General features: G+C 26.6%; 4 protein-coding genes across 32 annotated transcripts in view; 3 read left to right on the forward strand and 1 right to left on the reverse strand.

Annotated features, from left to right (window-relative positions):
* The first annotated feature begins 519 nt into the window (after window positions 1-519).
* On the forward strand, window positions 520-3798 carry LOC117204078 (40S ribosomal protein S24). Of its 2 annotated transcripts, XR_004487010.1 has the most exons (5): window positions 520-638; window positions 1000-1068; window positions 1292-1615; window positions 2931-3005; window positions 3669-3796. XR_004487010.1 is itself a non-coding variant. In XM_033441110.1 (4 exons), exons 1-4 carry the CDS (start codon window positions 636-638, stop codon window positions 3669-3671), a joined length of 399 nt encoding a protein of 132 aa, XP_033297001.1. In that variant the 5' UTR covers window positions 520-635; the 3' UTR covers window positions 3672-3798. The 2 variants fall into 2 exon arrangements, 1 of the variants encoding a protein (XP_033297001.1); XM_033441110.1 differs by lacking the exon at window positions 2931-3005 and having other exon boundaries at window positions 3669-3798.
* On the reverse strand, window positions 3650-5621 carry LOC117204077. Of its 2 annotated transcripts, XM_033441109.1 has the most exons (3): window positions 5026-5488; window positions 4594-4803; window positions 3650-4391 (listed from the first exon to the last, which is right to left on the reverse strand). In XM_033441109.1, exons 1-3 carry the CDS (start codon window positions 5174-5176, stop codon window positions 4000-4002), a joined length of 753 nt encoding a protein of 250 aa, XP_033297000.1. In that variant the 5' UTR covers window positions 5177-5488; the 3' UTR covers window positions 3650-3999. The 2 variants fall into 2 exon arrangements, 1 of the variants encoding a protein (XP_033297000.1); XR_004487009.1 differs by lacking the exon at window positions 3650-4391 and having other exon boundaries at window positions 4670-4803; window positions 4895-5621.
* A 426-nt stretch (window positions 5622-6047) lies between these two features.
* LOC117204076 lies at window positions 6048-12304 on the forward strand. Of its 4 annotated transcripts, XM_033441104.1 has the most exons (5): window positions 6128-6196; window positions 6310-6519; window positions 6631-6967; window positions 8580-8760; window positions 9569-12304. In XM_033441104.1, the coding sequence occupies exons 4-5, from the start codon at window positions 8605-8607 to the stop codon at window positions 11897-11899; spliced, it is 2487 nt and encodes an 828-aa protein (XP_033296995.1). In that variant the 5' UTR covers window positions 6128-6196; window positions 6310-6519; window positions 6631-6967; window positions 8580-8604; the 3' UTR covers window positions 11900-12304. The 4 variants fall into 4 exon arrangements, with proteins under 4 accessions (XP_033296998.1, XP_033296995.1, XP_033296997.1 ...); XM_033441107.1 differs by lacking the exon at window positions 6310-6519 and having other exon boundaries at window positions 6048-6196; XM_033441106.1 differs by having other exon boundaries at window positions 6186-6324.
* Window positions 12305-14495: 2191 nt separating this feature from the next.
* LOC117204252 (ankyrin-3-like) overlaps window positions 14496-15309 on the forward strand; it is a 91757-nt gene continuing 90943 nt past the window's right edge. For 14 of the 24 annotated variants that reach the window (XR_004487039.1, XR_004487040.1, XR_004487041.1 and 11 more), the window contains exon 1: window positions 14496-14764. The gene's annotated coding sequence lies outside the window, so the exon portion shown is untranslated. The remainder of the gene's footprint in view (window positions 14765-15309) is intronic. The other 10 variants (XR_004487051.1, XR_004487052.1, XR_004487054.1 and 7 more) reach the window with 3 other exon arrangements.

The following is a 15309-nucleotide window of genomic DNA, read 5'->3' on the forward strand; positions in this document are numbered from 1 at the left end:
CAAAGAAATTCACAAATTAATATTACACAATTTACTATGTGATTTGAAATTACAGTGAAATAAAGAAAAATTTTAATTAAAAAAATTTTCAATTTTGCTTACAGTAAAATACAAATTCAAAAATCCAAATATACGAACAACACTTTTTAAAAATATTTCTTTATTTTTAATAATATTAAAAGTAATACTATTTTAAGTAAATAGTATTTTATTATAAAATAATGTGATAAAGCTGTTTTAAATACTTATTGAAAGCTTCTAGATATTTTAATAAAATTTAAAGTCTAAATAAAGACAATGTTACATTACTCTGATTTTTAATGATTACATATCATCTAAAATACTTAACAATATTGTATAACATTTTAAATAATAATTTTGTTTAATTATGCAGTTAATACAAAAAGAAAAATTTTGTATTGTGACATAGAATAATTGCGATGGTATATTTGGTAATATGTATAGTCTGTTCAACGAAACGAGGCAGTAAACGTAAACAAAATTTGATTGCTGTGGTTATAACCATTGGCTGCTGACTAGTAACATTCGAGAGTCATGTCTCGTCGGATAGATTATAGATCGCGCTGCATGTTTCCGTAACAGTCCTCTTGCTAGCGGTACCATAATCAAGCAAAATGGTATGTATTTTATATCCCAAAATTATTAATTAATCGTTGAACAAAGTATGGAATATTTCCTTAAAATGTTATCAGTGATGTATAATTACTTGGTTTTTTACAAATATAATTCATTGATACCATCTCTATGAATATCTAACATTTATATTATTATAGCGTGACATCTTCGTTAATGGTATAACACTATAACTGAAGAATGAAATGTAAATAGAAATATTTTGTTTAAATACAAAAGTGAAATTATGAAATTAAATGTTTTTTATATCTTTTCAAATATCTTTATGTAAGACAATATAATTGTAATGAAGATAATGAAAATCAAAACATAACCTCGAAATTGGATTATTGTTCTTTATTGTAGACGGAAGGTGCTGTTACGATTAGAACCAGAAAATTCATGAGCAATCGGTTATTATGCCGAAAACAAATGGTATGTATATTAATATTTATTATTTATTTTTAGTTGAAGTAACATTTCCTTAGATTTTTGTCTTTTGCTGTCATATCACATGTGAAAGTGTATCATGCTATTTATGCGTATATTATCTCAACACCAACTAATAATTAATGAAGATAGAAATTTCTATTATTATTACAATTAATATTGTATTCATCTATCTTTTTGTACTCATAAAACAATGTTTTTTCTATAGGTTGTGGATGTATTCCATCCAGGACATTCATCAGTACGAAAAACAGAAATACGAGAAAAATTAGCTAAAATGTACAAAGTTATGCCAGATGTAGTTTTTGTGTTTGGTTTCCAAACTAATTTTGGTGGTGGCAAATCAACTGGATTTGCACTAATCTATGATACATTGGACTTTGCAAAAAAATTTGAACCTAAATACAGGTTAGCTAGGCATGGACTATTTGAAAAACAAAAACAGACAAGAAAGCAGCGAAAAGAACGTAAAAACAGAATGAAGAAGGTTAGGGGTACAAAGAAGAGTAAAGTAGGAGCTGCATCTAAAAAGGTAAGATAATACTGTACCTATTTTTCAATTCATTATTATTTTTAAATAATATCCCTTACTTAATGTCATTACATTCACAATATAATTAATAAGTTTTCAAATAGTTTATTAAAATTTTTGATAATATAAAATAATTGTGGAGATGGCAATATATATTTATTTGATGATAACGTTTGTATATATATTATTTATTTGTAATTTTATTTCAATTTAAATATTTTAATAGGATCTGATAAATACATATATATATTTTTTTTTATTAATTTTTGTCTGTCAGCTGCAAAATGATATTGATTTACATAGATATCTTATTCATACTTCCATTGAACTTCAATATACACTGGATTATTACATATATATTAAGTCATTCGAAAAGTTTCTTTCGTTTTATAAGGAAATAATGGATGCACAACATTTTTCGTTATATTATTTTATCAAATTATTTTTTTCGTTATATTATTATATTATTTTATCGAATTACGCATGATCCATTTTGTTCTATCAAGATAAAGATCACAATGTTTGACAGATTAGGTTTCATGTTTGTATAAAGATACATTGTTGTAAAAGATGTATCTGTAAAGAAAGACACTTTTCGGACAACCTAATACTTATTATTATTATTAAAATGTTGGTTGACAAATTTTATCATTACAAATTTCAATCATTGAGAAAAGCAATATAATAAACAAAAATTAAGTATTAAATTAAATAAAAAAAATTTTATATTTATTTAGATTTTAATTCTGCATTTTCATTTTTCATCAGTTATACCTTCTAACTAATTTGCAAATTTTTTAGAAGAACATACTAATAATTAGATTTATGAGTTCATTCTCTTCAACGCAGTTTTATAATATTTGAACTAGGCAGATAATTTATATATCTATATAATCAAAAACATTCGTAAACATAACAATTTTTAAACATGAAAAAGAAATGTAGATAATAGTAATATTAACACATATCTAGTTTTTTAGTAAAATATAAAGTATTTTAATTTTACATTAAGTATGACAATGAAATTGTTTTGTATTGATTTGATTAAATAGTTTTTAACTAGTTTCAAATTATGTAAATGTATTTTTGTATTATTTCTATGGTATGAAAATAAATTATTATGATACTGAGAAACTGGATTTGTGAATTAATAATATAACTGTTATCTAATTTGGATACAATAAATTTTTTACTATTATATGTGTAAAATGTACATATAAAATATTATATGATATATATAATTTGATTATATGTAGAAGAAACACATAATTTTTGCATGCTATTCAGTGGTATACGCTTTTTATTTACATTCTAGGGAAGGAAGTAGTCAAATGGTCATCATTTGTACTACAAGCCTGAAGAGGGAACTTAATTAAGATGCTCATATATGGTCAGCATGCAAACTTCTAAGTTTTAGTTTTTCTTTTATGTTTTCTTTATTTCTTCCTTTCTAGATTTGGTTAAATATATTCTATGTTGTGATCTTTTTTATGTAATATGAATTTTAATTGAATTCCTGTAGTATAGTTTAATTGGATTCCTGTAGTATAGTTTAATTGGATTCCTGTATATTTCGTGTATTGTAACAATTTTCTTCCCACATTCTTATTAGTTTCTTGTAGAATAATTTAGAATTAAAAATTGTCCATATATTTTCCAATCATGTGTTAACTATTTTTAACTGTAGTTTATTATAGAATTATTAGTTTTGATACAATCAAAGTTAATATTAACTCTCTGCCTTAAAATTTAGGGACATCTAACAGAATCTTACATATAATATTTCAGTAATATCTAAAAAGTAGATCTTATGTATATATTACTTGTATTATCATTATTTAAGAATAAGTGTAAGATAAAAAACATTAGAGAACCAAGTAAAATAAGAACACTTAATCCTATATTGAAGATCTCCTACACTAGTAATATGTATTTATTGTTATTCTGATTCATGCTTCTAGTAGAAGTAGAACATTTTTGCATGTGTGGGGTGTAATGTTAATTAATGTTGAAATTGAACATTTTACTGACATATTTTTTTTTTTTATTACAGTAAATCCATAAGACATCATGAAGATCACGATTTGTTCCACAGGGACGTAAAAATTATTATAATCATTTATTGCTCCAGATAATTATGATAAATTTTATGGAATAAAAGTGTACTCTTCTCGATGGAAACATTTCATTTTAGTACCCTTTTCTATTATACCTCACTGTTTATATAACATTTTATCCATAAGCATTGTGAGAACATTGTATGATATACAAACATATTCTAATAACATCAATGTGTATTTTCATATAAAAATGACCAATTTAATAAAAATGCCGGATTTAAAGAAATTACGAGATGTTGTTATGTGTTGACATAAAATATTATATTATCCCATAAGAACTTCTACAGACCCTTTCTGAACAAAGTCGCTATCGGTTTCACTCTCTTCCAACCCTTTCATTGTTAATGATGAGCTCTCGGAAGAATCAATCTGTTCAGTGTTTCTTATCGTTGTTTGCGGATCAATTTGTTGCGTCACAGGCGTGGTTATAGATGAAATCGTTTGCGATGATTCCGTAACTTCTGGATCATTTGTAAAGTCAAAAGTCTGTCCAGTCTCTATTTTAGTCGTGTCTTTTGGCTTACTGGTACTTGGTGTTTGAAAATTTAACTCATCAGAACTGTCTTCATATTCGTTTTGATTAAATCCTTTTTGTATAAAATACCAGTCACCAATACGAAATCCCCAGTCTTGATTAGGATCAAAAGATAAGATGGCTACAATTTATAAAAATTTGTATGAATTAAACTAAGGAAATATTAATGATATAATAATTAACGTTAATACGTTATAACAAAAGATTATTTATGTTTAATCTTCATTAATCTACTGTTTAATTTTATTCTAATTTTCTACTCTAATATTCATAAATTTATAAAAAAGTTATAGACTTAGTATTACACAATAATCTTTATTTACATAAATTTAATAGATGCCATCCATGATTTTTTATTGCATTTTGTAATTCAAATTTATCTAAGTTTAATATTTCAATTGTCAAAGGAGGCGCTGACGTAGTTGTTAATCCAAATAATCGTTCGTGAATTTGGTTTCTCAACTTAAACAGCCAATCTTGTATCTCCAGAAAAAATTTAGCATTTTGGGAACCTATTTGTAATCTATTATTTTCTGTAACAAGAAAAGTTAATTATTTCTCTTGAGTTGTGAGATAGTGCATTAAAATGTATTACTAGATATATAAGTAATTTATAAATATTACTTTATATAACGAAATCTTTAGATAAAAGTTTTTGCAAATATATTTAAGTATTTAAACAAAATGTTACTTTTTATTAAAAAATCTATCACATAGAATTTCGTCACTAAATTTACATTTACAAACTGTAACACCTCTATTATAAATTTCAGTTGATGTAGATAGATCACAAGTAACAAGTAGTAAAATAGTAATAAGAACACACATCTTTTTCTTAGAAAATACTGACATCTGTGAATAGGTGTTCATGCTTTTATATATACACTGCCGGAAACAAATGTTCATTATTGTAATAATTTTATAGAGAATTAAGTAAATCCGGCGCAATTACTGTTATACAACTTGGATGACCTTGTTTGCGCAATTCTGACGATATGACTGTTGTAGAAACAAAATCGACACGATAGTGAAGTCATGAGAATCAGATTCTCTCAGATGTAATACAGTAATAAATGTAATTTGGAAATCCAACTCTTTTTATACAGTCACATTTTGACATAATTAAATCTTCAAAATTAATAGAAGTACGAGACGAGTACAAAACGAATACGAAATCAGGGATTTAATTTTTGTTAATAGCACACGTTATTATAATATTTCATAACATATTGTCATATTTAATAAACTTGTGACAAGACACTAATAAAACTAGTCTGTAGATTTCAAGACATCCAGCCTTATTGGTGAAATTCAGGCAATAAAATTTGTACAAGAACTATTGTCTATTTGATATAAACTATCATGTATTTGATAAATACTATAATATAAATCATTATGCATTTATCTTATCATGTATTGTAAACATGTAATACACGTTTTAATTCTTAAATTGTCCCATCCAGGAAATATCTTAGTAGATCAGATTGGATTAAGTTTAGTACTGTATAGTGTAAATATTATGTCAAATTGCCATTAACATCAGTACAGGGCATGGTCATATAAACTGTTTAGACAAGATATTTATAACGTTAAATGTTTATTTCGTAATATTTCTAAATTTTTAACAAACTACTTAGGTGTACTAGATCAACATTTTTAATTAAGTTAGGTTTAAGTGGCTGCATAAATCCATAGTAATGAATATCATCCATCTTAAGTGGGATTTATATCCTACATTGAATTGTGCTGAGTATTGAAAAGTTCAAGCCAACCGAATTTCCATGTTAAACAAATTCAGTACGAGGTTTTTTAATGTAGCAGATATGATCTATAATTTGAAGAAATGTTATAATTGTGCTTCAAGTGCACAGCAGATCATCGTTGCAGCAGATCGGATGTCTACAGCGCGAGTGTCGCAGGTTACGTGTATGTACCACGCAGATATATTGATTTTCTCTTAAACTCCAAGCAGAATTGAATTCTCTGATATTATATCATATTACCTCCTTTATCATTAATTCCTCTTTGTCGTTATTTAGGATCTCTTTTATGAGGTTAGTAGAGTTAATAGGGACAAACAGCTTTTCGGTTAGACTGAACGGTTCTATATGTAAAATAACCGAGTGAAAGTTAAAATAACAAATTGTCTGCTTTTCGACATTTTTGCTTTGATTACAACGCTAGAATATTGTCATACTGTGACTTGTGAAAGTAGGAAGCCAATTGTGGCTGACACAATATCGAAATAGGTATGATATTTTTTGCATCCTAACAGACTAGGCCTTTTTGGCTTCGTCAACCATGTGATCTTCAAGAAGATTATAGTAAATATTTTATTACATTGTAAATTATATGTACAGTAGCCAATTCACTGAAAGGGCATGAGGCTGCAATTACAGGTTGGGACGCAGCCTAAAGTCTGCTTGGAGCAAGTGGGCTGCTAGTTTCAATCACATGTAGAAGTGGGTTCGTTCATAGCGACACGCTCAAGAAAATTCTCCCTAAAATCTCAATTATTGAAAATCTGAGATTTCAGTTCAACTCGAAACAAGTCTTCAAGTGATTCTTGTTTGAATACGCATCAGTTTTGCCAGGAAAAATCTATTTTTTGTACATATTCTACTATAAAACACACTCGTGAACGTATGCCAAATTGTGTGGAGCTCAGTTGAAACAGACTTCGATGCAGCAGCTAATGTAAGTACAGAAACTAGATATAATTTTTATGTTAGAGAACCTAAAGCCTAGATAAGTAATCTAGCTTTATATACTTGTGTAAAGTTAAAATTGCTGACAGTTTAAAAACCTTTACTGTAAAAATATATTTGTAACATAACGCAACCTATTGATGCGACAGTCAGTTGTCTTATTAGTTCAGTGAAAAAGATATGTTGAACAACTGTGTTTATTTATATCTGTAGTATGATTGAAACGTCTTACGAAATACTGTTATTGAGAAATGGCTGTAATTCTAATATTTCTAAATAATTTGGGCCTCACTCAATGAATTCACCGAGTTGTTGTCTTATGATGTGACGCAAACAGGGACGGACTAATGTTTTAAGGATCCCTTTTCAAGATGTACATATAATTTGCAACCACTATTTTGTGTGCCTTGGGTAAAAGATTTAACAAATAGCGCAATAAAATTAAATGAAATAAAAATAATTACAATCTGTAATGCCTGGCACTGAACAATTTGATCGTATTTGTCATGTTTGGTATGATAATACACAATATCAGTGTTTATAAAAATATCTATTTCATTATATTTGTATTTACATTGTGTTTGGAAAGATTTCAACTTAACAATTTCAATTTTAATAAACTGAAAAATTTGTTATGTTATGGTACCTAGGTTATTATCGAATTTGCTTAATAAAAGTATGCTTACATTTATTAATTAATATTATTTATTAATATAGATTATAAGAATTTATTAAAAAGAAAAAATTAAGTTTATTATCAAAATTTCATACATTAAGTCATGTTAATAATTTATGTTATTTTTTACATCTTGAATTGTGTTGTATACTATAAATAAATATAACAGTAAATACTTTTATTTATTATTACATATTTAAAAAAAGATTAATACATACATATTTGAAATTGTCAAAATATTCATATATCAATGTTTCATTAAATATTTCATTATTTAAATAGCCAAGAAAATAGAAACAAACATATAGAAGAATTGGAAAAATTACACAATAGAATTATTGTGTCTACATAATGTCTACATAAACTATGTAAATAAATAAATTCCATGTTAAATGCAGTATTATATTTTATTACATACAAACAAAGAAAAATTTGGTATTATGTATTATAATTGATGGATGTTTTTGTCTTAAACTAACCTCAAATTAATATATCTTACATATTCATATACAATCGAATTTTACGAAACTTTCATTCAAATGTGTATAACCAAATATTAAATACTGTATTATAATATATACGTAAGTAATCTGTATATTAAATGTATTATTATTTTTGTGATGATTCTAAGATAGTAATATAGTCAATATAAAATAAAACAATCCTGTGACTACTTTTATACAAATTCTAAGTTTATTTACCTTAGCATAACTATTACCAATTGTTTAATATAAGCACTATAATATATTTGTTATATATTATAGTGTGCATATATATATATATATATATATATATTACTACATACTATATATAGTTTTGGTGGGAAGTGATAAGCAGTGAAACGGGGGAAATAAAATGTCGGCTCGTTTAGTGTGATTTATATACGGTTATATTCAGAATGTATTGACTTCAAATTTTTATTTAGGTTTTAACCTTCTTCTTAAATTAAAATGTTCGAAAACGTATCTCCTGATCAAAAAGATGAACATTACGGAGATGATGAATTTATTGAAGAATTTGAACATAAACCATTACTAATATGTATACCTAAAGTAGAACCTCTATGTTCTAGTACAACTGATTTAATTGAAGATACATCAAATGTGGTAAGTAATTATATAATTATTAATAATTATTAATATATATATATATTTTTTTTTTTCAAATATATAACATTCTTCTTTTTTTCGATATAGAAACTAGATATTTTTAGATGTAATTAGTTTTAAATATATTATTAGATGAAGATAGTTTACTATTGTCAAGAGTTCAGTAAATTTTGGTTTGGTATTATAATTAAAAAATGCACTTCATATTTATATATTATAAAAGGGATGATCAGCTTGTGTCTCAGCTTGCTAATGGCGGGAATTTTAAATTGACATATCTTTTTGATATTGACATATCATAACATAAGTTGTATGTTTCAGTATTATATAAAAATGTAAATGTGATATTTTATTGCAGAGTAAATATTTTTTTTATGATAATATAAATTTGACTACAATTCGTTTGAATTATTAAAATTCAAAAGAAGATTAATATATTACAAAACATATATACATAAATATTGATATATAACATAATTTTTTATTAATAATTATGTAATAATAATTTTAACTTTAACATTGAACATACTAGATATATATTTTATGAAGTACATATTTTATTATTATTCATTAAGATAATTATACATTTATTTAAGAATACTTATGGAAGAAAGTTATATAAACTATACTAAGTTACTTAACTTTATAAGTTATGGTTAATATGACATTGTAAAAGATAAAGAAGGATATTAAACTGTACTTTATACTATTTATTATAACAATATAAATTTTATTTAAGTAAAATATTAATGAAATAGAAACTCGTGTACATATATAACAGTTTTTATGTGTTTCATAATTTTAGGAAGGAGAGGTAACATCAATTCCTTTGACTATTCCATATAAAATAAAAGATCCCATTATTTTACTTGAAAGATGTGATAAAATATGGGAAACACTAAAAGTTATAAAAAATGTGCAAGGTACAACTAAGATTGATACATCTAATGCACTGCCGTCGGAAATAACAACTTCAAAACCATTATATATCGAATACCAACCAGTATTAGGTAACAACAACACGGAATTGCCAAATTTTAAATTTTATGTGAAATCCAAAAAAAAGTTATTTCATTGTTCTATATGTGGAAGGCAATATACTGAAAATCGGAGGTTGAGATATCATTCAGAGAAAGTACATGGTATTTATATAGCACCAAGACGATATCTCAAAAATCCTGATAAAGTGAAAGAAAAAGATCCTAATATTGTTGAGAAAGAGGAAGATAAATTTGAAAAGGTTTCATTAAAGAAAAGTGAAAATAAATTACATACTGAGGCTTCATTGTTACAATATGTGTCGTCATCAAATAATAATAATAAAGTTGTCCCAAATCTTCATTCAAGAAGAAGTAAATCTAATAGTCTTGTACGCAATAATAATGATATTCATATCAATGGAACTACGCAAAATGAACAAGAAAAGAAATTAACTAAAGAAGTAAGACAAAATGAAAAAGTAATCTGTACACGGAATTCTACAGCCTTATCAACATGCACATTGTGTCAACAGGTTGTAAGGAATATAAGAAAACACTTAACTGATTATCATAAAATCGAATCCCCTGATTTTATGTTAAAGAATTTAAATGAAACATGTACTGTCTTAAAAAACAATAAATTAAAAAGAAAATTTTCTAATGACGAAAACGAAACTGTGGGTAAGCTTATTAGAAAAGAACATGTTATTCAAAATAAAAGACGAAAATTATGTAGGAAACGCAGGCAAAGCCCTCGTCAATGTGACATATGCCTTGGTATTTATACATTGAGGAGTTTTTATGAACATATACGTATTCATCGTAACCGTGGAGAAACGAAAGAGAATTTCCATTTATCCACAAACAGATATTTCAATTCTCCAATATACTTACAATCGAAATTCAGTTCTATGCGCACCCCTTTGGAATATACAAATAATGATAATTCTGAATTCCATAAAAATAAAGAGAAAATTATGCAAAATGAGAATACGAGTGACAATATATCAGATATAAAATATTATGACAAACATAAACATATTTGTTTATGTGGAAGAATATTTCGTAATCCCTATACATTGTTTATGCATAAAAAAACATGTACTATCACAAATGATGTGAAGCAACCAATAATAGAAAGTAATGTAAATAGAAAAAGTCGATATGATACAAGAAGTGGTTCTGGTAGAGATTCTGGGCTTGGAATTAACATAACAATAAAGAAAAAGAATGATTCGTATGAAATTATTGACAAAGATAATACAAGTGAAGATAATGTTACAAGATTACAATTACAAGATTTCAATCATCCAAAAGATTCTAATGTGTCTAATGAAGATCTAAAATTATCTAAATATAGTCAGAAACATAGTATTTTGAAGATCCAATCTGCTGATGAAAATATTGATATTGACATTGAAGAAGATTTACCAACCAATCCCTGTAATATTATTTCTGGTTCCTCAAGTGAAATAGTAAGTAATTTGTGCAAAGAAGAAAAGCAACAAGAAACGAAAGCGGAACCAAATAATATATCTTACAAAAAGGATGTTAAGTCAAAACTTGACAAACAATCTAATAGTGTTACAGTAAATTTTGCTAAAAGATATAATATTTGTGTATGTGGTTCTAAATTTTATACTAAGAAAGCTCTCGAGATTCATACTAATAAACATCATTCAAGATCACAACTGTTATGTGGATACTGTAAAGTTAGTCTTCCTAATGCTACTGCATGGAATAAGCATTGGTGTTCTGTTAATGAAGGAAAACGGTTTATATTTGTACCAATGGAGCTTAAGTGTCATCATTGCAGTGACATTCTAAACACATATAAAAAGTTTGATGAACATATTAAGCATAAACATTCTGATCCTATAGTACCATTTCAATGTTTTTATTGTTCTAAACGATTCTCTAATACCACATCTCGTAAAATACATTTTGATACTGATCATGAAGTAACCACCTGTTCTATATGTAATAACAAATGTTATGATGTTATGAAGTCCAGGCATGAAGCATATCATTATGGACTTGGATTTCCTTGTCATTATTGTAAAAGAACTTACGGCAGTAAAAAGTATTTGTTAAGACATATGAGAAGAGTTCCTCATCATTCATTGTTGTCATCAATGGAAAGTATCATAAACTAATTCACATAAATCACCTTCCATAAATTTTTTAAATTTTATAAAGGAAGTGAAATACTCAAAGAGTCATGAAGATGTCATAATAATTTCACTGAAATAGATCATTTAAACATGTAGTTTGATTTGTGAATGAAATTAACTATGATATAATTTATAATTCATTTCACTATTTTTCCTTTTTTTTTTTCTAATTACGACAGTAATAAATAATACCCTTAGTTATAAAATATCATTTTATTATATATGTTACATATTTTCATTGTAATGAAATATGCATATTACATAGAAAAGGTATGCTACATTGTCTAGTGTATAAAGTAATGTGATTATATATTAAATAAGTAAATATGTATATAAGTGTAGGTTTAAGCGATGTAAAGGCGAATAAAAGTTACATAATTTGAAATATTATAATAATATCTAATTTTTATTCTTTAGATACATAGTAGAAAATTTAACTCAGTTGTAACCATAAATAAAATTTTAACATCAAATGATAAAGAAAATATTGTAACAAGTCGTAGTGATTGAGCATTAAAAAAACGACTGTTTTTATTATATATATATATATATATATATATATATATATATATAATAAATATATATATATATAATATATATATAATAAATATGTATATTTTAATAGATTTCTGACAGAGGGATTTATCTAAATACATTTGTATACACCCCCAGGTAATTCGGGTAACACAAGACGTATTGATACAATGTGTTAATAATAGTACATATGTATTTAGAGAGATGGTTTATAGCTATAAATATAGTTTTATTTACGTTAATTATAAGCTATTTTATTTAATTATCTTTAGTTATCAATTACATGTACACAAGAATGAAAACAAAATACGGAAGTATACTTACAAAATATTAACGAGGCAAATGCTTTGTAGTTAACAAATATGTTACACAGTTATTATTAAAACAGTTTTTCCTTTTTAGGTAATAATAATTTATCAATATTGATCGTTATGTAAGTTTTTAGTTCGATTCGTTTTATATCGTAGAACATAAGAATTAATTAAGTACTGTTTTTTTTACTGTTCATATTAAAAATGTGATTTTTTTGGATTAAGAAAAATTTTTTAAGTATTTATGTATTTTTATTTAGGCACGTCGTGAACTGTTTCATATTAAAATATACAGTTGGAAACATAAATGTTGGCACTCTATTTAAAACAGAATAACTTATTCAAAATTTGATCAAAAGTTTTGAACTTCTGTGGGGAGCTAGAAGGATTAGTTTACTAGACGAGATTTAAAAACATTTATGAAAAAATTGCAGTTGGTCGAAGTAGCGAAGAAAATACTTAAGGTCATTTTTACAACTTTTTTTATCTGAATCTGTAACGAAAATTTAAAAAATACGTGTTGTAGATTTATATCCTTCACACATATGCCGAAAATTTCACCGAAATCGGTTGATGCAGAAACAAGCAATAGGCATCGAAAGATGAACAAAATGTAGAGTTATCACAGTTATAGGCCGTAGAGTAATAAATAAAATTGCAGAAATCTGCCATTTTTATCATTTTTAATTGTTTGTAGCTCATAGCAACGTTAACCGCTTTTCAGCATGTGTATAACTAATACAGATCTACAAAACGGATTTTTTAAATTTTCGTTACAGGTTGAGAGAAAAAAATGGTAAAAATGATCTTTAGCTACTATTTTCTTCGCGATTTTGACCAACTGTAATGTACAAAAAAAATTTGTTGCTTTTCATCTAGGAAATTAATCCTTCTAGCTCCTAAAAAAAATTCAAGTCGTTTGTAGCAATCCTAAAAAATTATTGCATTTTAAAAATCGTACTATTATTTATTACGTTCCTAACTGCATATAAATTTTTTTATACATTATGTATTATACCTTTACAAGTATAAGTTACAGTGAACTTTAATGTAAATAATAATTTATCTTTTATAATTTTATAATACAAATTCAATACGATTTCTCATTCCAGTATTTAAGTGTTAATAATAATAAATACCATCATGTGAATCATGTGCAAATGTAAATGTAACGGCATGTTAATGTTGATTGTGAAGATAAAGGAGAAAAATAAAGCAACTTCGGTTTGAATTGTATAAAGCTATAACTTTCACCTTTAAATTATTGATTTATGATATAACTATTAAATAACATTTATTAATTTATTAAAATTTATTAAAGGTGCCGTACAATCTAATCAAATGTTTAAAGTTTGAAGATAATTGTAATATTGAAGTTTAATAATGAAACTGTAAATTTATTAGAAACATAAAATTTATGATCGACGTTAAATGATAAAAAAACAATATTTTATTTGTATTAATGTCTAAGATGTATAGAATACTATGTCGTAACTATTGAATTCAGTAGACAAGTATGTTTCGTAATTTTATGTAATATAATTTAAAATATTTGTATTCCAATATCGTCCTATTGACAAAAGATCAAGTTTCTTATGTGCCCTACACGAGGTAGTCACTGGTCACAGTGATGGTAATCGGGATGCTCGATTGAAAAGAGGGGATAGCCAGCGCATCTGGAACATGATCACCAGGCGTCGCTTCGAGCGTACCCGTCGCCATCAAAGTTATAAAACCGATCAAAGCCGTACGGAGTTTTCAGGAGGGTGGTCGTGTTACGCTCGGAACTTTCTTAAACAGACGGAATCCTTTCGAGTAGTATATATAAATATATATATATATATATATATATGATTTGGTTCGCGCAACAGCAAAAGTAAAAAAATGACGGAACGTCGTGTGATTTGACAGTGAAGAAACATTTAATGGGAAAAGTGCCTCGGTATCCTGTGGTTGGTATTCGGGAATCCTAAGTATCGCCACAACACCCTGTAGCTCTCTGGTTAGTCGCGTCATTTTTCGGTACATCAGGATTTGATTAAGAAGTGATTATTCGGCAAAAGTTGACCCGCTTTCGTAGGTCGTGCTTACTATACTCAGCTATGGAAGTAGAGAGTAACGAAGCTCACGAAAACTTCTCAAATGTCGATTGTCAGATGTAATGTATAATTTTATAGGGAATAAGGAACTAAGGCCGGCATAGTCGACATATATGTATACACAGTGACTCTGACAATAGCCCGAGGTAGGAATTTCTGCTTTAGAGAAATATGGAGGGTCCATTCCCTATCGGTCACATATCGTAATTGACAAAGTTCGTTCTTATAAATGAGCTTATATTTGAGCCTTATTTTCATTACACGTTTTCTATCGGTTACGTTTTGTTCTGTTTATCCAGAAGGTTACGTATAACGTAACGATCTCTGGATTAACAATGGAGTTCATGTTCCTTATTTATCGTTTTACGTTCTTTCAGAAACATCAAACATGCTTCATCTATCATGCGCGAACTTTCTCATTATACCTTGGCCTTTCTCGTCTCAATAA

Source organism: Bombus bifarius, unplaced genomic scaffold, assembly GCF_011952205.1.
Source record: "Bombus bifarius isolate JDL3187 unplaced genomic scaffold, Bbif_JDL3187 scf7180000007977, whole genome shotgun sequence".
Taxonomy (NCBI): Eukaryota; Metazoa; Arthropoda; class Insecta; order Hymenoptera; family Apidae; genus Bombus; species Bombus bifarius.